Below are 24918 nucleotides of genomic sequence, written 5' to 3' on the forward strand. Positions count from 1 at the left end.
AGAGCAGTATGTTGAACCAGTCATCTCTACACCCCCAAAAGTGTAGCCCAGGCTGGCCTCAAACCTGTGATTCTCCAGCTCCCCCTTTTTGGGATATCCTCCTGGAGTGTGCTACCACAACCAGCTCAAGTGGCGTTGTTTTGAAAGGGGAAAAGAAAGGCCTGTTGTTCCTGGTAAAGACATAGCTGGTTACTGTCCCTAAGCAGAGCACACATCCTGAAGAGCTGCCCCTGGCAGCCCTCTCTGCAGCCTTATCTTCCCCATTGGCTCCTATTTCCTTTCTGCCCAATAGCTGGGCCTCCTGCCAAACTGGAGTGACTCAGCTCAGCTGAGGTTCCGACCTCAGTTCATTGTGTAAAAACTAGCCGGACTGGGAATTTAGGTTTCCTCACTCCTGTCTACACGCTCCCTCAGTCACAATGTAAGGAACAATTCTTGCAGCTCAGATTTTCTCACCCTTCCCTCCCTCTGCTCTTAAAGTTTTCAGATGTGGGTAAGATTTGATGTATCAAGAGTGGTCTCTCAGCCCAGTGTGGTGGTGCATACACCACACACACACACTTGCACACACACATACACACACACTTGTGCGCACACATACACACACACTTGCACACACACACTTGCACACACACTACACACACTTGCGCGCGCACACACACACACACACACACACACACTTGTTACCCCATAATTTGCGAAGATGAGCCAGGGAGATTGCACAAGTTGCAGGCTAGCCTGGGCTACATATTAAGACTCTGTTTCAAAAACAACAACAAAACCAAGCTAGGTGTAGTGGTGTGCACCTTTTGTAGTAATATGGAGCGGAGAGGCTGCGTCCCCAACACCCCAGCCTCCTGCTTGGCTAGCTTATGCCCCGAAATAATTACACAGACACTGTATTCATTTAATCACTGCTTTGGCTCATTTCTACCTAGCCTTTTCTAGGCTAACTCTCGCACCTGGACTAGCCCATTTCTTATCATTTGTATAGCACCGGTCTTACCGGGAAGATTCTAGCCTAAGTCCATCCTGGGTCGGAGCTTCATAGAGTGCATCTTCCCTGGAGCGGGGAGCATGGCGTTGAGGCATCTGCTCTGGAGAGGAGAGCTGTCGAGTCTGAGCTCACTTCCTCTTCCTCCCAGCGTTTTGTTCTGTTTACTCCTCCCACCTATCTCCTAACCAATGAGAGCCAAGCAGTTTCTTTTTATTTAACCAATGACCTTCCTCCATCAACCTTTAGTTCCAGCATTCTGGAGGCAGAGGCAGGAGAATCACTGTGAGTTAGAATCTGACCTGGCCTACATAGAGAGTTCAAGGACAGTTAGAAGGCAACACATGCCTTTTATCCCACCTCCCAGGATGCAGACATCTGTAAGTCTGAGGCTATGCTGGTCTACAGATCCAGTTACAGAACAGCCAGGTCTGTGCAGTGAAACCCTGTCTCAAAACACCAAAATAAAATTAAAATAAAAAAACCAAGGCTGACATGGCCATGGCACCTATAATCCCAGCATTTGGAGTTGGTGGTGGGAAGATCAGGAGTTCAAGGTCAGTGTCAGTCACATAGGGAGCCTGAAGCTGCTGTAATCCTATCTCAACTCACTCCCCACAAAAGAATAATCTCTTAGAGGTCAGAGAGGGTTATGGGTAGCTGGTATTTCCCAGGTGTTTGATTCATTTCCTGTTGGTTCAATGTCAGTTCCAGGGGTCACAGAAGAGATGGGCCCTCTTTTAAACTGTGTGCTTTTGAGCAGAGGGAACGAAAGAACCATGAGTGTTATTTGTCTTACTTTTGGGGAGACCAGGTGGGCATCCTGTCATCCCAGCTCTCTGGGGGGCTTAGCCAAGAGGATTGCAAATTCAAGGCCAGCCTTGGCTACATAATGAGTTTCACTCCAGCCCAGGCAACTTAGTGAGAACTTGCCTCAAAGGGAAGGGTGGAGGCTGGGGGATGACTTGGGCAGAAAAGTGCTCCCTGCAAAAACGTGAGGACCTGAGTTTGAATCCTCAGCTCCATCCAATTACCAAACCCAGAGGAGTTACCCAACACAGGAGCAGTGGGAGTCAGGGGCGGAGACAGGCAGATCCCTGAAGCTCATTGGCCAACCAGTCACTCCAGCTGAATGAGGGAGTTCCGGGATCAATAATGGACACCTCCTTAAAAACTAAGGTGGCCGCTTTAGCAAGCAAAGGCCCTTGCTTGCTAAGCCTGATGACAATCTGAGTTGGACTCCTGAGGATCTACATGGAGGAAGAAGAGAAATGACTCCCTCGAGTCTGCACATACACACACCAAGGCATGTTATCTCACACACACACACACACACAAGTAAATGCAGTAAAATTTTTAAAAAAGAAAAAGGGCCAGGTGGTGGTTATGCACACCTTTAATCCCAGCACTTGGGAGGCAGAAGCAGGCCTCTGTGAGTTTGAGGCCAACCGTCTACAGATCGAGTTCCAGGACAGCTAGGGCAGAAGCCCTATCTTGAAACACCCCCCATTCCCACCCCACTCTCACCCTACCCCTGCCACCCAAAAAAAGGTAGAACCCCCCACATACATGTGTACCAGCAAGCACATGTGCACATACATGAACATGTGTATATACCACCTACAAGTGAGCAAAGGGCTGGGTATGTAGCTCAGCAGTGGAACTTACACTGCGTCTAAGGCCCGAAAATCAATTCTCAGTACTGCAAAAAACACGTTTTGTTTTGAAGAGGCAGTTTAGGTGTTCAAGGGACAGTAGGGGTACAGACTGTGCCCTGGGCCAGGGAGCAGAAGAGAAGAAGCCATAGATTCTTTACTGCTCTCAGGGTCCCCACTCTCTCTGGGCTGTGAGGAGGTTGGCATACCCTCTCTCAGATCGTCACCCTCCTCACTTTGCCTCCCCGTCACTGTCCTCAGCTCGCTCTACTGCTCCTGAGCCTCACACTGGCCACTATCAATGCACGCTGGCTGGAGGCCCGCACCACGGCTGTCATGTGGGCCCTACAGACTGTGGAGAAAGATCGAGGCCTGGGGACAGAGGTGCCAGGCAGCCACCAGGGCCCTGACCCCTACCGCCAGCTGAGGGAGAAGGACCCCAAGTACAATGCTCTTCGCCAGAAATTCTTCCACTACCACGGTTTGTCTTCCCTCTGCAACCTGGGCTGCCTGTTGAGTAATGGGCTCTGCCTTGCTGGCCTCGCTCTGGGGCTCCAGAGACTTTAACACAGGTGCCAATAAATGCTTCTTTGGAGATGGCTGTGGTCATATTTCCACCACAGAAGCCAGGTGGTGTGTGTGTGTATGCGTGTGTGTGTGCGCGCGCGCGTGTGTGTGTGCGCGCGTGCATGTGCGCACTAGTATAGCACCTAGAGTCTCAAGTTTCCCCATTTCTGTTGCATGATGCTTTGGAGTGTGAGCTATCGCAGCTCCAGCAAATCTCCACTAATGATGACCATTTATGAGTCCCTGCTGTATGCCTGGCTGGTGCTAACCATTGCCCTGACTCTGTGTTACTACAGCTACAGCCGGTTCCCACCTCAGGCACAGGTGTATTTCATGGCCCACTGACACTACCGATGAGATGTGAGCATGAGTGGCGTGTGTGTGCAAGACAAGATAGAACTTGCTTCGTCTCTCCCTAGTCCATAGCATCCATGCTGAGATGTGAACCTAGGTGAGTGGTACTCTAGAGACTTGGGACCCTGTGGGTCAGCAGGCCTAGGGGCAAGTGCCTTTGCCCACTTGTCCATCGTGATGGCCGCTATATTATTTTGAATTCCACATCTTGCTGTGTGGCCTCAGACAAATATCTGCCTTTCTTTGTTCCTTAGTTTCCTTATTTCTAAAACGGGTTTTAACTCCGGGAGTCCTTAAGAGGATTGAACAGTGTAATCCAGCACCCTTTAGGACTATGTGGGACATGGAGTGTGTCTAACATTCATGAAGGCCTGGTCTTCGCCCCCTGCACTGTGGAGAAAATGGGTTGGGGGCGGAGAGTGCTTGCTTAGTACACAAGAAGGCTCAGGCTCCTTCCCTGCACCACATAAACGAGGCATGGTTTTGCATACCCGCAATCCCAGACCTTGAGAGGTGGACGCAAGAGAGTCAGTTTATTTATTCTTGGCAACATAATGAGTTTCAGGCAAGCCTGGAATAAATGACCTTGTCTGAAAAAAAAATTTAGATTTAAAATTTTTATTTTACATGAGTGTTTTGCCTACATTTATGTCTGTCCACGTTGGTTCTTGCTGCTTGAAGAAGGGTGGGGGTGAGATCCCCTGGAATATGGATGGTTGTGAGCCACCATGTGGGTGCTGAGAAAAAGAGCTTTTAACCACTGAGCCATCTCTCCATCCCCCAAATTAAAAAATTAAAAACAAAAACATGGCTACACACTTGACAGATGGGAAAACTGAAGTTCGGAGAGGTTAAATGTGTCACGAGTCCCAGTCCTAGAAAGTGGAGGCGGGACTAGAACCCAGCTGCTGAGGTTTTCCTCTTAACCACAGAGTGCACAGAAGGCATTTTCTATTTTAGGGAAAAGGAGACGTAGTTTCTAGGAGAGAGTACGGTGGGACTTAATGCCCTTGCCTGCTCCCCAGGGCTCTATAGCTCCACTCCTGTCAGGACCCTCACATCTAGCGCCCCCACCCATCCCGCCTCTTGGGCCCACACACAGCGTGCTCTCATCTGATTGGCTCTTGCTGCCACCCGGCGAGGCTCAACCTTCTGGGAAAGTCCCTCCACGTATATGCCCCGCCCGCTTCTTGTGGGTCGCTGGACTCCCGTTGCGCCTCCTGCCGTGGACGCTCTACTACCAAGCCCACCTCTCAATTCCCTGCCCACATCGAGAGCCTCTTTTAGGGGCCCCGCACCTGCTAGACCTACCTCCGCCTGCAAGACCTCGCCCACTCCGCTCGGACTCTCGCTGGGTCCCAATCCCCGACAGGCCACGCCCACCTCCTGGCTCCTCCTCTTGCGGATCCCCCAGGCCACAAGACCACGCCTACCTCCAGATACCAACTCACGATGGCCCCGCCCCCCATAGGCTCCACCCACACAGCGCTCCAACTCTTGCTGCGGCCTCGCCCCCTCCACCTGGGCGGAGCCGGCGCGGGATCCGGGTGTCAGTGCTGGCGGCGGTGGCTGCGGGGCGGGGGTCGCGGCCGGGTGCGGGCTGCAGCGACTTCGTGGGCGGATCCTAGTGTGCGAGGCGTGACCCGAGGTGAGTCCCTGAGCGAGTGTGACAGCCCGTCTGTCGGTTTGCGCGTGCGCTTTGACAGGTTGGGCTGGGGTCCACGCGAGGCCGGGTCGCTCTCCCTAAGCCGTGCTGCTGGCTCTTCTGGGTTCCCCGCGCCCCGCTGGCTCCGCTGGCTCCCCGAGCGGCGGCGAGCTGGGCGAGGAGCCCAGTCGGGGGCGAGCGAGGGCGCCATATGGTGATGGGGGAGGCACCTGCTGGTACACGCAGTGCACTGACAGCTTGGGTGCCCGCCTTGAGGACCCGGGAACCCCTAATCGGTCCGGAAAAGGAGCCGCGGTGGGGCGGGGGCCAGCCTGAAGGCCCTGCCAGGCAGACGCTTTGCGGTCCCTCCTCAAACCCGTTCTCCCGGAACATAGGGTGGGGTTGGCTGCGTTCTCTTTGGAAATGCACGGGGCAGAGAAACAGAAAACACCGAGGGCCATTGAGAAATACTTTTGCTTGGGCTTCAGAGAGCGACTCTAGACCGCTGAGAACACTGACTCCCGGGAGATTGGAAGGGAACCCTAGATTCGGATTTAACAGCATGCTGGAGTGTGGACAGATATAAATAAAAGGATATGGAGTGGGGTGGGTTTTGTGATCTTTGAGTGGCTAGGATAATTCCGTCGGATTTGATGACTTTCATTCCTGTCTCTGTATACCATGACTGAGATGAATCAGCTTTGACCAAAAGGGAGCCAGGTCCGGCCCCTTTGACAAATAAAATGACAGGTACCCACTTGGAAGCTTAACTGGGGTTCTAAAGCATGCTGTATTTATAGAAATATCCCTTGCCCTGGAAGACAGGGAATGGTTAAAGTGGACTTAAAGGGGGAAGAACAGGCGCCCAGTGGCAGACACCAGCTAAGTCAACACCCAGGCCCTGATGGAGGGGCCTCTGTCTAGTTGGCAGTCACCCCCCCTCCAGCTCACACCTGGCCATACCAGCTGCTTGCGCTGGGCAAAGTCCAGTCTGCAGCCCGTGCGACTTCCTCGCCACCACCACTGGCCCTGAGTTTTTACCTGTTACCTGACTTCTGTACTCAAAGCAGGAGATCAGAAAACCTTCCACTATAAAGGCTCCGTTCTGCCTTTTTTTTTTTTTGAGACAGGGTCTCACGTAGCACAGTTTGGTATCAAACTTCTAAAGTAGTGCAGGATGACCTTGAACTACGGATTCTCCTGTCTCTACCTCTCTAGTGGTGAAATTACAGGTGTGCACATCACACCTGGTTTACTGGGTCCTGGGGCTGAAACCTAAAGCGAGCACTCCACCACCATCCCCAGACCCTACTTTCACCTCTGTGTAAAGGTTAGCCACAGCCCTCCACACAGGTGAGTGCTTTTCGGTTTTATGCACAGCTGTCTCTTCAGAGCTCAGTGCCTGGTGCCGAGAAGAACTGGGCCAAGGTTTGTTGATGAATAATGAGACTCATTAGGAAGGGCACTGGGATACACACCTGTAATCCCAGTTCCAGAGGCAGGATCAGAAGCTTCAGGCCCTTATCCTCCACGTGGGGAGTTTGAGGCCAGCTACATGAGACCTTTTCTAAAAGAAGAAGAAAAGAATGAGGACTGGAGAGATGGATAAGCTGTTGAGAGCAGGTATTGCTCTTTTAGAGGACCTGACTTAGATTCCTAACGCACAGGTCAGGCAGTCATGAGCACCTGGAACTCCAGCCCCAAGGTGGAAGTACATGCCTGCCCCCACCCCACCATGCACTTGGCTGCAGAGGCAGCAGGACTGGGAGTTAGAGGCCAGACTAGGCTCCAGAGTGAGACCTTGTCTCAAGAAAGAGAGAGAGAGAGAGAGAGAGAGAGAGAGAGAGAGAGAGAGAGAGAGAAACAAACGAGGGCTAGGGAGTGGCTTTGCAGGTAAGGGCACTTGCTGCCCAGCCTGATAACCTGAGTTGGATCCCGGATCCACGCGTTCTAAGAACTGACTCCGGAGCCCAGACTCCTAGGCTCAGTTTTTGGTACCTACCCCTTTCAGGATTCCATTCTTTCCCATTAGGATTTCAGGCCTCCCCTCCAAGCAGATTCCACCAAGATGGCCTCCGCTAGTGAGCCTCCTGCCAGCCCAAGGGATGCAGCCGACCAGAACTTTGACTACATGTTCAAATTGCTCTTGATCGGGAATAGCAGTGTGGGCAAGACCTCCTTCCTGTTCCGCTATGCGGACGACTCCTTCACCCCTGCCTTCGTGAGCACCGTGGGCATCGACTTCAAGGTCAAGACAGTCTACCGACACGACAAGAGGATCAAGCTGCAGATCTGGGTGGGTTGGAGAGCCGTGTGGGAAGTGGGGGGCCGTCAGTAGAGAATCTGACCCGAGAAAGCAGCTCGGGGCGGGGAGATATCTTTTATCTCTGAGGTAAATTCATTGGGATGCGGGACATGCCCTGCCCTGGGTGGAGGGACAAGATGCACAAGGTGCGTGCGAGAAGAGACAGTGACGAGTGAGGAAGAAGGTGGGGACCATCTTGGGGACCCCTATGGAGGCTGCCAGGTTCAGAGCTATGCCCTGTCCCTAGTCCAGCTGTTGGTATCATCATGGTAACAAGGTGACCAGGTGGCAAATCAAAGATGGTGGCCTGAGGCCCAGATGGCTCTTCATTGTGACTCTCACACTGGCTCATGGAAACGAGGATAGGGAAGCTCATAGATAGGAGCCTGTCATCCAGCCCTTCACATTGGAGCCCATCCAGGGTAGAGCCGAGTCAGTTAGCAGAGTTCTCAAGATGGGACAACCTGGTGATACAGCCTATGTCTCACACCAGGATGGGCAGCGAGGGCTGGGAGGGCAGGACCATGCCTCCCCATCAGATTGGACCACAAGGGCAGACCTGTGTCCCTTTCAGGGCCTTGCAGAGTCAGGTAGGGAGCAGGTGAGCCCCAGCTGACTGACTGCTGTTTGCCTAGGACACAGCAGGCCAGGAGCGCTACCGGACCATCACCACGGCCTACTACCGTGGAGCCATGGGCTTCCTGCTCATGTATGACATTGCCAACCAAGAGTCCTTCACCGCTGTGCAGGACTGGTGAGTGCTGGCCAACCACTGATATGCCACAGTCCTTTGTGTCCTCCCCCGCCCACCTTTAACCTCCTTCTCAATGTCCACAACTCCACAGGGCCACACAGATCAAGACCTACTCCTGGGATAATGCCCAGGTGATCCTTGTGGGGAACAAGTGTGACCTGGAGGATGAACGGGTCGTACCTGCCGAGGATGGCCGAAGGCTCGCTGATGATCTTGGTTAGTGCCCAGCCTGAACCACAGGTCACATCCTTGTTTCAAACCCTTGTCACGCTTGAGGCCCAGTTCCACCGTGGTTAACTAAGGGTCTGGTGGAGGGGGATGCCCATGTGCTGGGGCTGGGGGATGGCTTAGTGGGCGAGAATGCTTGTTGTGCAGATGTGAAGCCTGCATAAGAGGTCAGACATGGCCACATATATGCACATGCACACCCTTCTTCATGCCTGTAACCCCAGCACTGCGGGGAGGCTGAGACAAGGATCACTGGGGCTTGCTGGCTGTCTGGGTAGCTTTAGGTTCAGTGAGAGACCCTGTCTCAAGGGGATAAGATGGGTGTGAGAAACAGGGCCCCTGATGTCCTCCTCTACCTCCAGGAGACACTCAGACACCTGCACACAGATGCACACACACACACCACACACTTACTCCGAGATAACCCACCAACACGCCCATGTATAAACCATGCTCTCCCCTGTCCTGGGAACCCAGTTGATTACCCTGGTGTCCTGTCTTCACTCTTTTTTTTTTTTTTTTTGGTTTTTCGAGACAGGGTTTCTCAGTGGCTTTGGAGCCTGTCCTGGAACTAGCTCTGTAGACCAGGCTGGCCTCAAACTCACAGAGATCCGCCTGCCTCTGCCTCCCGAGTGCTGGGATTAAAGGCGTGCGCCACCATTGCCTGCCTGTCTTCACTCTTTTAAAACCATTTCCATATTAGGTATTAATATACCATAGCCCACCACCCAGTTTTGTTGTTGTTTTGAGATAGAGTCTCAGTGTATAATCCTAGTTGTGATGAAACTCAGCTATGGAACTCAGTAGACCAGGCTGGCCTCAAACTCATACAGATCCACCTGCCTCTGCCTCCCAAATGCTGGGGTTAGAGGAGTGTGCTAAAATATCCAGCATCTACTACCTATTTTTTATGTATTCTGAAAGCTGAGTGAAGTAAATCTCACCATTTTTTTTGCTTGCTTTTGCATGTGTGGTGTGTTTGTGGTGTGTGTGTGTGTGTGTGTGTGTGTGTGTGTTGGGAGCTGAACCTAGGGCTGCCCATACATTAAGTAGGCACCTGACCATTGAGCAACACCGCCAACCTAGGTTTTACATTTTTTATTGTTTTTTGAGCAGTTTCACTATGTAGCACAGGCTGAGCTTAGACTCATGAACTTAACCTCCCAAGGTGCTGGAACTGCCGGCTGGACCCTGTTAGAACCAAAGAAAAGACACTTAAAAGGCAGAGGTTCAAGGCTGGCCTGGACAGCAATAACAAGTTCTAGATCTAGCAAGGCTATGTAGTGAGAGTCTGTCTCAAACAAAACAAAACAAAGAACTCAAAGCACAAACAATTAAAACAAGAGAAGAACCCAAACAAACAAAAGAAATATAAAAAATTCAGATGTGGGAGTGGGGAGGTGACAGATAATAAAACACCAAATTTGCCGTGAAGGTAGTAGAGCAGCAGGGATTTCACCAGGCTCTGAAGAGTTGAGTTCATCACTCCACCATATTCACCATTGAGTTACTCAGCACGCGGCTTCTAAGCATTCACTCAGGGCTGGAGCTGAGCAGTAGAATCCCCCAGTGAGGGGCTGAGGGTGTGGCTCAGTGGTAGAGCCCTGCCTAGAATCCCCCAGTGAGGGGCTGGGGTGTGGCTCAGTGGTAGAGCCCCTGCCTAGAATCCCCCAGTAAAGGGCTGAAGGCATGGCTCAGTGGTAGAGCCCTGCCCAGAATCCCCCAGTGAAGGGCTGAGGGCATGGCTCAGTGGTAAAGGACCTATCTTGCCCTGGTTTCCAATCCTGCTCTGAAAAATAGCCCAGTGTCTTCCTCATAAATGATTTGTATCAAGGACCGAGAGCTACAGAGAGAATCATGCCCTCGGGCTGGTCCATTTTTAGCAGAGAGGAGTATGAGGTAGAAACCGAATATTTACCTAATCAGGATGACACTTAATCCTAGAAATCAGATGGACTTCATCCTTTTCCCATCCAGGCTCCAGCTCCCTTTATGTCCTGAGTTGGGGAGATGGCCTCGCTTTGCAGCCCTGGTTGGCTTGGAGCTTTGAGCAGTTCTGAGTATGTGCCTAGCTACCACACACACACACGCACACGCACACACACACACAACAAAAACAAAAGCAAAAAAAAAATTATCAGGAGTGAGGCACATGCCTTTAATCCCAGCACTTGGGAGGCAGTTCAAGGCCAGTCCGGTCTACAGAGTAAGTTCCAAGACAGCCAGGGCTACACAGAAACAAACAAATAAAAAGCTTATTTGTCATGTCCCTTTAAAAATTATTTCTGTGTGTGCCACAGTGCACAGGTGGAGGTCAGTTGTCAGAGGACAACCTTTAGGAGTAGGTTTTTATGTCCCACTGTGTCTTCCAGGGACTGAGCTCAGTCAGGCTCGTCAGGCTAGCCTGGCAAATGGTTTTGGAGGCTGAGCTAGCTCACCAATTCTCTCCTTCTCTCCTGAAAACAGTGCTAGGGCCCAAACCCAGGGCCTTATGCATGTTACACATTATATTTAATGTTTTTTTTGACAGAGGTTCTAACTTTGTAGCTCTGAAATCAGTAGTCTTCCTGCTCGGTCATGCTTATAGTGCCGGGATTACGGGTGTGCACTCTGCCCTGATTTCATTACATTTGTGTGTGCATGTGGAGGCCCTAGAGAACATCCACCCTTTCTCTGGGACGGGGTCTCTCACTGGTCTGGAACTCCACAAGTGGGCTAGGCCAGCTGGCCAGCGAGCTCCAATGCTGCCCCTCCCCAGCACTGGGGTCACAAGCATGCTCTGCCATGCCAGGCTTTAAAAAAGTGGTGCTGAGCATCTGAACCCAGGCCCTCATTCTTGCAAAGCCAGCACTTTTCCACCCGGGCCATCTCTGTAGCCCCCCTTACACTGGTGTGTGTGTGTGTGTGTGTGTGTGTGTGTGTGTGTGTGTGTGTTTGAGACAGGGTTTCTCTGTAGCTTTGGAGCCTGTCCTGGAAACTAGCTCTGTAGACCAGGCTGGCTTTGAACTCACAGAGATCCACCTGCCTCTGCCCCCCAAGTGCTGGGATTAAAAGCATGCACCACCACCACCCAGCTCCTTTTATATTGTTTTAAATTACACTATTTATTTTTATTTTTGTTGTTTTCCTTTTTGAGACAGGGATTCTCTGTAATTTTGGAGCCTGTCCTGGAACTAGCTCTTGTAGACCAGGCTGGCCTTGAACTCACAGAGATCTGCCTGCCTCTGCCTCCTGAGTGCTGGGATTAAAGGCGTGCACCACCACAACCCAGCTCCCCTTTTTACTGTTTTAAATTACACTTTTTATTTTTATTTTCTCAAGGGGAGGCAGGTCTAGAGATAGAGTTTCTCTGTGTAGCTCTGACTGTCCCAGAACTAGCTCTGCAGACCAGGCTGGCCCTGAATTCACAGAGATTCGCCTGGGATCAAAGGTGTGCACCACCACTGTCTGACTTCTCTTTTTTAAATGTGTATGGGTATTTTGCCTGTGTGTGTTCTACGTGCTGCAGTACCTGCAGAGGTCAAAAGAAGGCATCAGATCCCTTGGCACTGGAGTTTTAGACAGTTGTGAGCTATTACATGGGTTCTGGGAATTGAACCCAGGTCCTCTGGAGGAACAACCAGTGCTCTTAGTGGCTGACCCATCTCTTTAGCCCCATAATTTATTTAGGGTCTGTGTGTGGCACATGCTGCTGTCTGTCATTCTGTCTTGTATGTTCTGGGGATTGAACTCAAACCATCAGAATTGGCAACAGGTACCTTTACCACTGAGCCGTCTGTCTCCTGAAGACTCTTAGCTAAGCTTGATGGTACAGCCTGTGATCACTGCTCTCTGACAGCTGAGGCAGGAAGATTTGCTAAGTCAGAGGCTCTGCGAACTAGCTCAACATTGCTACACAGTGAGATTTGTCTCACGACTTCAAAGGGTTAAAAGAGGCTGGGAAGGACTCTAGAACCTACCTTCAGTCAGGCGTGGTGGTGGACAGTTGTCATCCCAAGGGGCTTATGGGCCAGAGCCAAGCCTGCTTGGTGAGTTTGAAGTCATTGAAAGACCCAGTCTCAGAAAGAATGGTGCCGATGGCTGAGGAACACACCCAAACATACATGTGCACCCCTCCCCCCACACACACAGCGGGTCAGGCAGGAATGAGCTCAGAATACAGGTTGGAACAAGTCCAGCCTCTTAGGACTAACATGACTGCCGCAACTGTCCCCACTTTCTGTCCATCCAGGTTTTGAGTTCTTTGAGGCCAGCGCCAAGGAGAATGTCAATGTGAAGCAGGTGTTTGAGCGCCTTGTGGACATCATCTGTGAGAAGATGAATGAGTCCCTGGAACCGAGCTCTAGCCCAGGCAGCAACGGAAAAGGCCCGGCCCTCGGGGATGCCCCGCCCCCCCAGCCTAGCAGCTGTGGCTGTTAAGGGTGACCCCTGACCTCCCCACATCTGTCCCCTCCTGCCTCTTCAAGGACTGCAGCCAAACTGTGAGCCACAGGGGCCATCTCCAAGCTCAGGACACCTCTTTCCTCCCTCCAACTTCCCCTGTTCTCTCCATGTTGATACACTCAGACAGTCCTGGTTAGAGCCCACACCCCAGGCTCCGCTCAGCATTGTCTGAGGGCGTGGGACCCCCATGCAGCTGCTTACTGCGTCACAAGGCATTTTGATGGGGATGGCTTAGGCGGCATCACCCTCCATCGGTGATGGAGGGGACACTCCATGCCTTCTACCTTAAAACCACTTCTCAGGTACATGACCTGCTGTCCATATTGCTGGCTGAAGATGTTGTCCACCTTAGCCCTGGCAGCCTCCCTAGCTCAGGTCCACCAGCGTGGCCTTGAACCTACCGTGAACTGCCTTGCTTCCCTGGCGTTTACCTGAAAGTTTGTTTTCTGGCTTTACAAGGGACAGAGTCAGAGCCACTCATGGTATTAGTGACTCTCCAAAGTGCCTTCCAAGCTTCCCCTGAATCCACATCCCTCAGTGCGGGTCAATCCACTCCATCTTTCATCCAGAGCTGTTTGGGGACCTTCTAGGCGCTGTCACTTGGGGGCTGAGAGCTGCCCCACTGTTAGCACGCCAGCTCTCTGTTCGCCTCAGAGCCAGGGGACTGAGGCTGCCCGCCCAGGTCCCCATCTGTCTGCCCGGTGGTGTTTTAAGCAAGAGCTTTACACATCGTACATCCTGTGTATAGGGGAAGTGGAGAAACCAGCCCACAGAGGGAGTGCACTCGCTGGTTTTCTGATGGCAGGAGTTGGGTTCTCCACCTGAGGACTCTCATATAGCCCCAGGGCCATCCCCATCACCAGTGGCCCAGGACACTTAGGGGCTGTGGAGGAGGAAGGCCCCAGTGGGCACCAGTGATTTTGTACCTCGTGGAGATGCAGGCTCTCCAGTGAACTGGGGAAGGACTGTGGGTTGATGTCTCCACAAACTTGGGACTTAACCTTAGGATCCCCAGTTCTCTAGGTCCTTCCCCCCACTGACCATACTTCCTTAAGCACCATTTGCTCCCATGATCCAGGCGACACTGAAGCCCAGGCGGTCTGTGTTACATATCCCTGTTTCCTACCGGGTGGAGTCTACTCCTTGAGTCCCACAGCCACAATGACGGCTGCAGCCTTACCATGCTCAGTGTCGTCCCAGTGCCTGCTCCAGGTTCCAGCACTTCTAGCCCTGCTGCAGCTGTCCTTAGGCATCTGGGTGAAGCTATCTTTGTACAAACTAGGTGAAAGGGAGTGGGTAAATCATGTTAGCAAAGTGAGGGCATCCAAACATCTGGAGGGGAGAGTCAAAATTTTTATATTGCTTTATCATTAAATAGTCAAAACAGCTAAAATTAAAATTCAACAACCTGTTTGGTGTGGTGGTGTACACTTTCAGTCCCAGCACTCGGGAGGCAGAGACAGGTGATCTCTGAGGCCTTGAGGCCAGTGAGGTCTAGAGAGCGAGTTCCAGGACAGCCGGGACTACACAGAGAAACCCTGTCTTGAAAAACCAAAGAGACGGACCACTGACCTGTGTCTAAAGCACACACACACACCAGCAGTGTGTGAACTGGTGCTCAGTTGCTAGTGTTTCCCTAACGTGTCACACAAGGTCCTGTGTTGAAGGCCCCCCCTCCCAAACTGGGCGTGTGGTCCAGGTTGTCATCCTAGTTGAGGCCAGAGGGTCAGTTAGGGTCATCTTGGATTTCCATCCAGCCTGGAAAGAAGACGACCTTTGACCCTATCACAGTCAATTGCTCCTAAGCTACTGCCCAGCATGGTGGGGGGCCAGTTGCCCTTAGCGATGGCCGGTCCTGACGTTCCTGTAACAGAATCACCTTTGACTGGATCTTGAACTTGGTCCTGGCTTCCCAGTGATGTAAGAGGCTCCCTCAGTTCTACTTCAAGCAGCCACAGAGGAAGCTGTCTTGTGGTTTTCACACAGCTGGGGATCATGCTAGCAGGATGGCTCACATGATGAGGTCACTTGCCACCAAGCCTGATGACCTGAGTTAGACCCTGGTCCACCAGGTTGGAGGAAACCCTCGATCCCTTCACGTCATCCTCGGACTCCACACACAAGAATACGCACACTCACAAAGTCGATGCAGTTTTCTTTTAAACCGAATAACGTGGAGACTGTTGCCTCCTATACTTAACTACCTCTAAAGGGGACATAAGAGCATTCTCAGCCGTGTGCCTCCAACACTAGCTAGGCATCAAAGGAAGCTGGCAATTTGGAATGGTAAGACTTGAAAGGCTCGTGTGAATTTGATCAGCCCAGAGCCAAATCTTGGGAAAGCACAGAACCTAAGGAGAACCAAAAGAGTAGATGTCCAGGCACTTGCCCAGCTGCTGCCAGTGGGCAGCTACAACAGCTGGAGAAGAGAAATCCATCACTGTAGGAGGCTGGAGATGCAGGCTGTGCAGGTCTCAATGTCTCCTCTTTTTTTTTCAGATTTATTATTTTTTTTGATTTTTTGTTTGTTTGTTTGTTTTTCGAGACAGGGTTTCTCTGTGGTTTTGGAGCCTGTTCTGGAACTAGCTCTTGTAGACCAGGCTGGTTTCGAACTCACAGAGATCCACCTGCCTCTGCCTCCTGAGTGCTGGGATTAAAGGTGTGCGCCACCACCACCTGGCTAGATTTATTATGTGTACAACATTCCTTCCATGTATGTTTGCATGCCAAAAGAGGGCACCAGATCTCATTATGGATGGTTGTGAGCCACCGTGTGGTTGCTGGGAATTGAACTCAGGACCTCTGGAAGAGCAGTCAGTGCTCTTAATCTCTGAGCCATCTCTCCAGCCCCCTCAATGTTTCCTCTTTGCTTGAAATCTCCAAGCTTGTTTTCTGCTAAGTTACCAGGGACTCCTCTGTTCCACTTTTGCTGTCCACTCTTGTCCTGCTCCCATGATGCCCTGGGAACCCAGGGCATTTGTTTTTGTTTTCTAGTTCTTGTGACATAAGCATGCTCAGGGAAAACAGCATTCTCCATGTGGGAAATTATACTAAGGTTTTCCTAACCCAGGCAGTCTTACTTATAGGAAGCCAACTTTAAAAGGGGAAATGTAGCGTGAGTGCTATCATGTTTGCATCCTATCTAGATTGAGAAATAATGGGGATTGATGGAAAATAAATTTAAAGAACCAGGATCAAGGGAATGATTAAAGGAAATACTGAAAGCTTTACCCATGAGGGAGCCCAAACTCTCCCTAATTTACTTACAGTAATTAAAAGTTTACTGATGTCTTTGGCATATATATATATATATATATATATATATATATATATATATATATATATGAATTACACACATACACATTCCAGGAGTTTTGCTGGATGAAGATGAGGATCTGATACAATAAGTTTAAAATCAGAGAATTCAATAATCTCAAAGGTTTTAAAGGGTCCCATGTGTAGGAATGGACAGTCTGAACAGTCTGCTTATTCATGGTCCCCATGAAGATGGGGAAAAGGGGGTCCAGGCTCATATCAGGAAAGTGACTAATATGACAGTGTCTCTTTCTCATGAGTGACTGAGAAAAAGACTAAGGGGAGCTAAGAACTCTCCAGAGGATGCTCTAGAGAGGGAGCCAAAGAGATCTGTCTTTGGTCCCAAGATGGGAACTGTCAGTTTGACTCCTCATTATGTCCTTACTATATGTTAAGATCCCTTCAATCTATGAGCCTTAAGAAAGAAATGTCTGCTGTAGGATATCTGTACACTGTGATGAGGTATTGCTGTGACTGGTGTAATAAAAAGCAGAACAGCCAATAGCTAGGCAGGAGAGATAGGTGGGACTTAGGCAGAGAGAGGAAGTAGGAGGAAATAACCAAGGCACAGGGGAGATGCCAGGAGACACACATGGAGAGGAAAAGGAGGTGCAAGATGAAAGAGAGGTAATGCCATATGATAGAATATAGATTAATATAAATGGGTTAATTTAAGTTATAAGAGCTAATTAGGAACAAGCCTAAGCTATAGGCTGAGCTTTTTTTTTTTAATTTATTTATTTTTGGTCTTGAGACAGGATTTATCTGTGGCTTTGGAGCCTGTCCTAGAACTAGCTCTTGTAGACCAGGTTAGCCTCAAACTCACAGAGATCCACCTGCCTCTGCCTCCCAAGTTCTGGGATTAAAGGCGTGCACCACCACCGCCTGACTAGGCTGAGCTTTTGTAATTAATAAGTCTTTGTGTCATTATTTAGGTAGCAGGACAGAAAACAAAAGACTCATTACATATGGCGTCCAACATGGGATCACATATATCCACATAAGTCCTAAGAAAGCTAAAAAAAAAAATTCTGCATACAGTCAAACACAGCTTCCTGGATCACAGTCTCTCAGGTAGGCTTGGCAGACAGAGGTGTGACTCATTTAAGAGGCCCTGCTGTGCAGCAGAATACTTGAGCAGCCAGCTTGCTATATAATAACGCCTGCCACTCTTGGACCCAGCAAATTCCCAGAGCTGGGGTGGTAAATGTGGCTCTTGCCAGTAGCTGCAGACATGAGGCTAGGCTATTACAGAACCGAGGGAGCGAAACCAGCCTCCAGCCTCACTCTGCAGGGGTACCCTAGCCATTTAAGGTTTGTCTCCTGCTGTCAGAGAATGCTGCAGGCATGCAATAGAGTCAGGTCCAGACTGAGAAAGCCTCTAAAAGGATATATTATGCTTAAAAATGTGCTTACGTGCTGAAGAAAGAAAAGAAAGTCTGTATAGATAGTCACAGAAAAATAAATAGTTTAAAATAATAAAGTGAAGTCTTTAAAGAGAGAGTAAAGTAGCAGGGCAGTGGTGGAGCATGCCTTTAATCCCAGCATTCGGTAGGCAGAGGCAGGTGGATCTCTGTGAGTTCGAGGCCAGCCTGGTCTACAAGAGCTAGTTCCAGGTCAGCTAGGGCTGTTACACAGAGAAACCCTGTCTTAAAAAACAAAAAAAGATGGAAATACACAGGGCATCTGAATCTTGTATGGTGATTTGTTGACTCTGAATTTTTAAGTGCTAATAAACAGAAAACAATAGCTGACGAGATATTGAATTATGGAAACTGCTAAATTAAACCAACTTATATATTTTAAAAATGTCTCAATTTTAAAATGAAAGCCAGAAAATATGTTCTGCTGTGAGAGAAGTAATGCCTTTGTTTCCACAGGAAACAAAAAGTTATGATTCTCTTAAAAATTAATAAAGGTCAGATTTGATTGAAGAAGACCTTCTGAAAACCTTGGCTGCAGACATGAAAAAAGAAACCAAAAAGACTACAGGACAGGTGACAAATACGCTGATCTCTCTACTATGGGAGCAGTTTTGAAATGATAAATCTTGTTGGCTACAGAGTCCTCATGACTTATTACTATATGCCATTCTTTCATGTGGCATGGATAAAGATTTATATTAGTTTGATTATATAGTCCAAATGAATTTACAAAGTTGGCAGATGATTTTACCCACTCAAACATAGAACAAAAAAATCATCTTTAACTGACTTGTGCACACCCCACATTCCATACTATGTTAATGTAGATATTTGCTACCTTTAAAAGTTTATGTCTTTTCAATAATATAAAAGGACCAGACACCAATAAAGGCAAGTAGCTCAGGTGATCCGGTCTCTTAGAGTGCCTCTGTACCAGTTTCCTCAAAATTCTGCACCAGAACAACTTCAAGTTGCTAACTGGAATGGTCCAGCCTCACAGACTACTCTAACCAGGACTCCAGACAATGCCAGCACTTTCCCATTACACAGAGACTGGACAACAAAAGTTACAGCTAGTTTTCCCTGGATTTAACCATTATCATAATTTTCTCAGGGTTCCTTAAAGATGCTCTCACCCCCAGACAACAAGACGCAGTCTAGAGAATACAACATCCACATTCCCAAGAGGTGGGGTGGGTGGTTTTTGGCCATTTGGTGGGTTATGGATGTTTGTCATTTACGGGAGTTGGCTGTGTAGGTCATGGTCAGGAAAAAGGCTAAACAATGAAGATTAGATTCAGGGTTCTCTTTCTGAAGGGAAAAGTGGGGGATATAGTGTAGAAATGATGAGATACAAGGGTAAATTGTTGAGTCTAGTTTTGAACAAGCACTAGTCTCAAATATTTTACAAGGGTAGGGATTATTGTATATTGATACAAGTTTAAGGTTATTTTTGTTTTACTGTATGTATGTTTCTATTCTTGTTTAAGGTATTGCACTTATGCAGCTCATTTAAAAATATAAAGTTTTAGTCCTTAAAAGCCATTTAGGATAATAAAAAAGACAGATTAATAGTTATCTATAACAATCAAACTTATAAGGGGCTGGAGAGATGGCTCAGTGGTTAAAAGCACTGACTGCTCTTCCAGAAGTCCTGAGCTCAATTCCCAGCAACCACTGAAAGACTCTAAATGCATTTGAAAGCCCCCTCAACCCTAAGGCATTTTTCTAAAACCTTACACTCACTCTATCTTGGAAACGGGACAGTCACCCCCACGCACACATGCTGGACTGCTCATCCTCCTGTGTCCTTGTGAATAATCTTCAAACGTAACTCTATTCTGGGAATTGAAGCAAAGACAACCCACAGATGTTGACTTAGTTCCTGATGTATTGATTTAGTCACTGGGCCAAGGTCAGGAAGACGACAGAGATGCTCTCTTATCTCACCCGATCACACAGCTATTCTCCTGCCCTGGAATAGACCAATCACTGCTAGTAACCCTTTGAATAAGCCAATCCAATAAGTTGGAAAACAACCTACAGGTCCCCCCCCCCTTGTATCTGTGGCATTTTGCTTTAAAAGATGGACTGTAACAGCTATCGGTTGTCCTTCATATCCCGAACCTGAAGGGCCCTGTCATGACAGAATAAAAATCCTCTTGCTTTTGCATCAATTGCGCCTATGAGAGTGATGTCTGGAGCAACTCCTCCCTGATGTTCGAACATCTAGTCCAATACCACATGGTGGTTCACAGCCATCTATAATGAGATCTGGCGCCCTCTTCTGGTGTGCAGGCACACATGGAAGAAATGCTGTACACATAATAAATAAATAAATAAATCTTTTAAAAAACAATCAAACTTATAGTCATGTTTTCAAGGTCAAACAGATATATTTTAAATAGATAGATGGTCTTCAAATAATTCAAAGATCTACAGAATATGGCATTTAAAATGTTTTAATAGCATAACACTTTTCATTACAGTGAGATACATCTGCTCCTGGCAGCACTAATCTACTTCAGAGATGATGATGGGCATTGAAGAACCTCCATATGGGTTTTTTTCCTTTGTGGCAAAAGTTAGCCATGGATCAAAAAACTTTCCTTGCCTCAACTGCTGGCAGTATGTTGTTCAAATTGGACAAGCAGGACACAAAAGAAGGCGACTGCTGAACTTTGCCAAGACAAGGCAGGATAGTCCTTCAGAACTTTTCTGCCCATAAAAAAGCCTGTAAGCTGGTCTAGGCCTATAGACCAAAAATAGATTCCCCAACATTGAAGAAGAACCTTGGGTGACTGTCCAGGCAGCCAGCTGTTTCTGTCATTTCTAAAGTTTTGAAAGTTGTTTGCTCTGCACTTCCTGTTTACTCTGGTGATATTATATTCATCTCAGAACTGTGATGGAGTTGAAGACCATATGGTTGTAGGTACAGTTTTCCTTGTTACCAGATGCAGAAAAGAAACTCACAAGAGGTATAAAGTGTATCAGGTTGAGAGACATGAAACTTAAATCATTGATCTAAGAAAATATTTTGAGGTCTAAAAAAATTAGTTTTGGGTTGGTAGTACAAGTAGGATAAAAAAATCAATTAGGAACAAAACTTTAGACTCACCAAGATAGGATAGATGATGGAGTGTTTCCTCTGAATTTGCCAAATGTAAATGGACTAGACATTGTGAATGTAATTCTTACCTGATAATTGTTCTTATTGTATATAGTTTTACTGTATTAGATTTAGACTTTTTTGATTTAGACAAAAAAAGAGGACATATAGGATATTCATATACTGTGAAGGTGTATTGCTATGACTGGTGTAATAAGAAGCTGAATGAATGGCCAATAGCTAGGCAGGAGAGATAGGCAGGACTTAGGCAGAGAGGGGAAGAGGATAATTGAGGCACACAGGACGCTTTGGAGATGCCAATAAGAGACAGAGGGAATTGAACATACTGAATAAGAGAAAGGCAAAAAGATATATGGTAAAATGTAGATTAATAGAAACAAATTAATTTAAGTCATAAGAGCTAGTGGGACAAGCCTAAGATAAAGCTGAGCTTTCATAATTAAAAATAAGTCCATGTCATTTTCTGGGAGCTGGCAGAATGGAGAAAGAGTCATTATAAATGTCTGGCTGGGCATGGTGGTGCTCACCTTTAATCCCAGAACTTGGGAGACAGAGGCAGGGGGATCTCTGTAAGTTTAAAGCTAACCTGGTCTACACAGTGAGTTCCAGGAGAGCCAGGATCACATAGAGAGACACTGTCTCAAAACACTAATAATAATAACAACAACAACAACAATAGTAATAAAGTGGTGTTGCACAATACTATCCTAGACCAAACACTTGCTGGCTCCATAAGTTTGGCTATGCCTACTTACAGAAGAGGACCATGGCCAGATTTGTTGACTGTTGATGCTCCTTCGGAGAAGGAGTGGGTATGGAGGGTCACTAGATTCTCACTGAGTATCCAGCCTCTTTCTGGCAAGTTTTACCCAACTCTTCCCTAACCACATGTGGCCTCCTGATTTTGAGGAGAACTAGAGGACAGACTGGGAAAGCTAGGGAGCAGCGAGACTCAACTCGTGCAGCACCTGCTGCATGAGAAGTTTGCAGTGTGCCGGCTTCTGGGTACCCTCACTCCCATGAGTAACCCCTGCTTCTGGGTGCCCACACTCCTGTGAGTAACTGTTGATGGAGAGAGGGCCCGCTTGTTTGTCCCAGCAGCCTGGCTAGCTTACACCCGAAATAATCACACAGAAACTGTATTAATTTAAATACTGCCTGGCCCATTAGCTCTAACTTCTTATTGGCTAACTCTTACATCTTAGTTTAACCCATTTCTATCAATCTGTGTATCACCACAAGGTCATGGCCTACCAGAAAAGTTTCAGCACATCTACCTCCAGCCATGGATCCATGGCGTCTCCCTGTCTCTACTTTCTTCCTCCTAGAATTCAGTTCTGTCTTCTCCACCTACCTAAGTTCTGCCCTATCAGGCCAAGTAGTTTCTTTATTGATTAACCAATGAAAGCAACACATAAACAGAAGGACCTCTAACCGGGCAAGACAGAAAACCCAGACAACAAATGGTGCCCACAAGGACAACTGTACCCACATAAAACCCAAGAGTGCTTGGGAACTAATTCTAGACAGAAAACAATAGAGTAAAGCCTGGCTTCTTGGTAGCAGCAATTTCTCAGGTCTGCTCTGCTTGCTAGAGGCAAGCACTCTCATTTAAGAGAGGCTTCCTGACTCCACTTTAGCTGTGAAACCCTGCAGCTCTTTAAGAGGTCCTGCCACAAAACACTTAAATGGTGTTGATAAAAGCTGATCACATGCTTTTTGGTTTTCAGGGATAGCAGGAAAAAAGCTATGCCGTTTTAAAATGCCAGCTTTCTGGGCTGTCCTACCAGTGCGAACTCTGACTCTTTGAGGCAGAAAGTCTGGCTACAAAGAGAGCATTTGAGTGTTGTTTTTGGACACACTGTTGCAGCTTGCTTGCTGGCAAGGACCTTGAAACACCATAGAGTTGTAGCGATAAACATGGCTCCAGTTGGTACATCCGCCATGAGCCTGAAATCTCAGAAAGCTAAGGAATGGGCTGGATCCAGCCGTCAAAGCCATGGTTTTAATCCTCCCCATATTTCTTAGCAAATTAAAGACTCATGTGGTCAGAAAAAGAGAGAGATATACAGTAAAGAGACAGTCAAAGATGAAGAAAACCTCTAAGTGGTTTATAGTATGTTAAAAATATATGCAGACTAAGGTTAAAGTTCTTAAAATAGAAAGAGAGTACTTGGAGGGGGTGCACGCCTTTAATCCCAGCTCTTGGGAGGCAGAGGCAGGAAGATCTCTGTGAGTTCAAGGACAGCCTGGTTTACAGAAGGAATTCCAGGACAGCCAAAGATACACAGAGAACCTGTTTCAAAAAGCCAAAAATTAAATATAAAAATAAAAGAAATAGAGGTTTAAAGTAAAGTCATGTAAAGATGAAAAATACAGAGAATCTTTTTGTTTTGTTTTGTTTTGAGACAGGGTTTCTCTATGTACCTTTAGAGCCTGTCCTGGAACTACCTCTTGTAGACCAGGCTGGCCTTGAACTCACAGAGATCCACCTGCCTTTGCCTCCCGAGTGCTGGGATTAAAGGTGTGAATCACTACCGCAGAAAATCTTGATACTGTATGTTATTATGCTCTCTTTGAATTGTTTGAATGCTGAGGAAGGAGCAACAGCTGCTAAAAGATATTTGCCTATAAATGCTGCTAAATTAATCCAAGATAGGTATTTTGAAAATACCTTGACTTCAAAATTTAAGTCAAAAGGTATGTTACTCTGGAAAAGATTTTGCTTTTGTTTCCACAGGAAATGAGAGGCTGTGGATTCATTCTGAGTTAAGAAAAATCAGGTTTGGGCTGGAGAAATGGCTCAGTGGTTAAGAGCACTGACTGCTCTTCCAGAGGACCGGGGTTCAACTCCCAGCACCCACATGGCAGCTCACAACTGTCTGAAGATCAGTTCCAGGGGATCTGACACTTCACATCAATGCACATAAAATAAAGTTAAATAAACCATAAAAATATTAAAAAAAAAAAAGAAAAGAAAAATCAGGTTTGATCAAGGAAGACCACCTGAGAAATCTCTGGTAGGAACAGATAGCCCAGATGTCTGAGTTCTACATCCAGGACAGATTCAAGACTGCTGCCTGAGATGATCAAGACTCACAGGATACTTCAGTCAGGACTTGATCATAATTCTAAATTTTCTTTAGATCCCCATAAGATTATCAGTGCCCCCCAACTAGCCAGAAATAGCCGGGAAAACTATGCCCACATTCCCAAAAAGTGGACTATGGATATTTTCCTTTGTTAAAAAAAAAAGAGGAGGAAGTGGTATGGGACAATTCTGTATTCTGTCAATTATGTTTTAAATAAATGCTGATCAGCCAGTAGCCAGGCAGAAAGTATAGGCAGGACAACCAGACAGGAAGTAGAGGTAGGTCAATGAGAACAGGAGAATTCTGGGAAGGAGGAAGCCCATTCCTCCCCAGTCCTGTCCAGCCACAGAAGAAGAAAGATGTGATTGCCATGCTGAAAAAGGTACCGAGCCATGTGGCTAACATAGATAAGAATAATGGGTTAATATAAGTTAAAAGAGTTAATAAGAAGCCTGAGAGGGGGCTAGAGAGATGGCTCAGCGGTTAAGAGAACTGACTCTCTTCCAGAGGACCTAGATTCAATTCCCAGCACCCACATGGCAGTTCACAACTGTCTAAAAATCCAGTTCCAGGGATCTGACACCTTCACACCATAAATAAAGTTAAATAAACCATAGAAAATTTAAAAAAAAGAAGCCTGAGCTAATGGGCCAATCAGTTTATCATTGATATAGACTCCTGTGTGATTTTTCTTTTGGGACTTAACAATTGTGGGAACTGGACAGGACAGAAAACCCAGACAACAAGTAACCCCTGCTTCTGGGTACCCACATTCCTGTGAGTAACCCCTCACTCATTCTCAGTAAGAAGCCAAATTGAGAGATGCTCAATGGTTAAGAGCACCAGCTGCTCTTGCAGAGGACCTGGTTTTGATTCCCAGAACCCACATGGTGGCTCATTAACCATCAGTAACTCCAGTCCCAGGGAGTCTGATGCCCTCTTCTGTTTCTGAGAGTACCAGTTACACACACAGTGCACAGAATACTTTCAGGCAAACACCATATGCAAAATG

The 24918-nt window shown here is 47.7% G+C and overlaps 2 protein-coding genes across 6 annotated transcripts in view; both read left to right on the forward strand.

Annotated features, from left to right (window-relative positions):
• The window catches only part of Tmem205 (transmembrane protein 205), a 5996-nt gene extending 2752 nt beyond the window's left edge, over positions 1-3244 (forward strand). For both annotated transcript variants that reach the window (XM_075966572.1, XM_075966573.1), the window contains exon 4: positions 2911-3244. In XM_075966572.1, coding sequence (XP_075822687.1) covers positions 2911-3216 — 306 coding nt within the window. In that variant the 3' untranslated portion in view covers positions 3217-3244. The remainder of the gene's footprint in view (positions 1-2910) is intronic.
• A 1832-nt stretch (positions 3245-5076) lies between these two features.
• On the forward strand, positions 5077-14373 carry Rab3d (RAB3D, member RAS oncogene family). 4 transcript variants are annotated; one of them, XM_075966574.1, is made up of 5 exons: positions 5077-5218; positions 7270-7511; positions 8156-8274; positions 8366-8490; positions 12734-14373. In XM_075966574.1, exons 2-5 carry the CDS (start codon positions 7284-7286, stop codon positions 12919-12921), a joined length of 660 nt encoding a protein of 219 aa, XP_075822689.1. In that variant the 5' UTR covers positions 5077-5218; positions 7270-7283; the 3' UTR covers positions 12922-14373. The 4 variants fall into 4 exon arrangements, with proteins under 4 accessions (XP_075822689.1, XP_075822690.1, XP_075822692.1 ...); XM_075966575.1 differs by having other exon boundaries at positions 5078-5218; positions 7273-7511; XM_075966577.1 differs by having other exon boundaries at positions 5090-5218; positions 7248-7511.
• The last annotated feature ends 10545 nt before the right edge of the window (positions 14374-24918 follow it).

The sequence above is a fragment of the Microtus pennsylvanicus genome, chromosome 3 (assembly GCF_037038515.1).
Source record: "Microtus pennsylvanicus isolate mMicPen1 chromosome 3, mMicPen1.hap1, whole genome shotgun sequence".
Lineage (NCBI taxonomy): Eukaryota > Metazoa > Chordata > Mammalia > Rodentia > Cricetidae > Microtus > Microtus pennsylvanicus.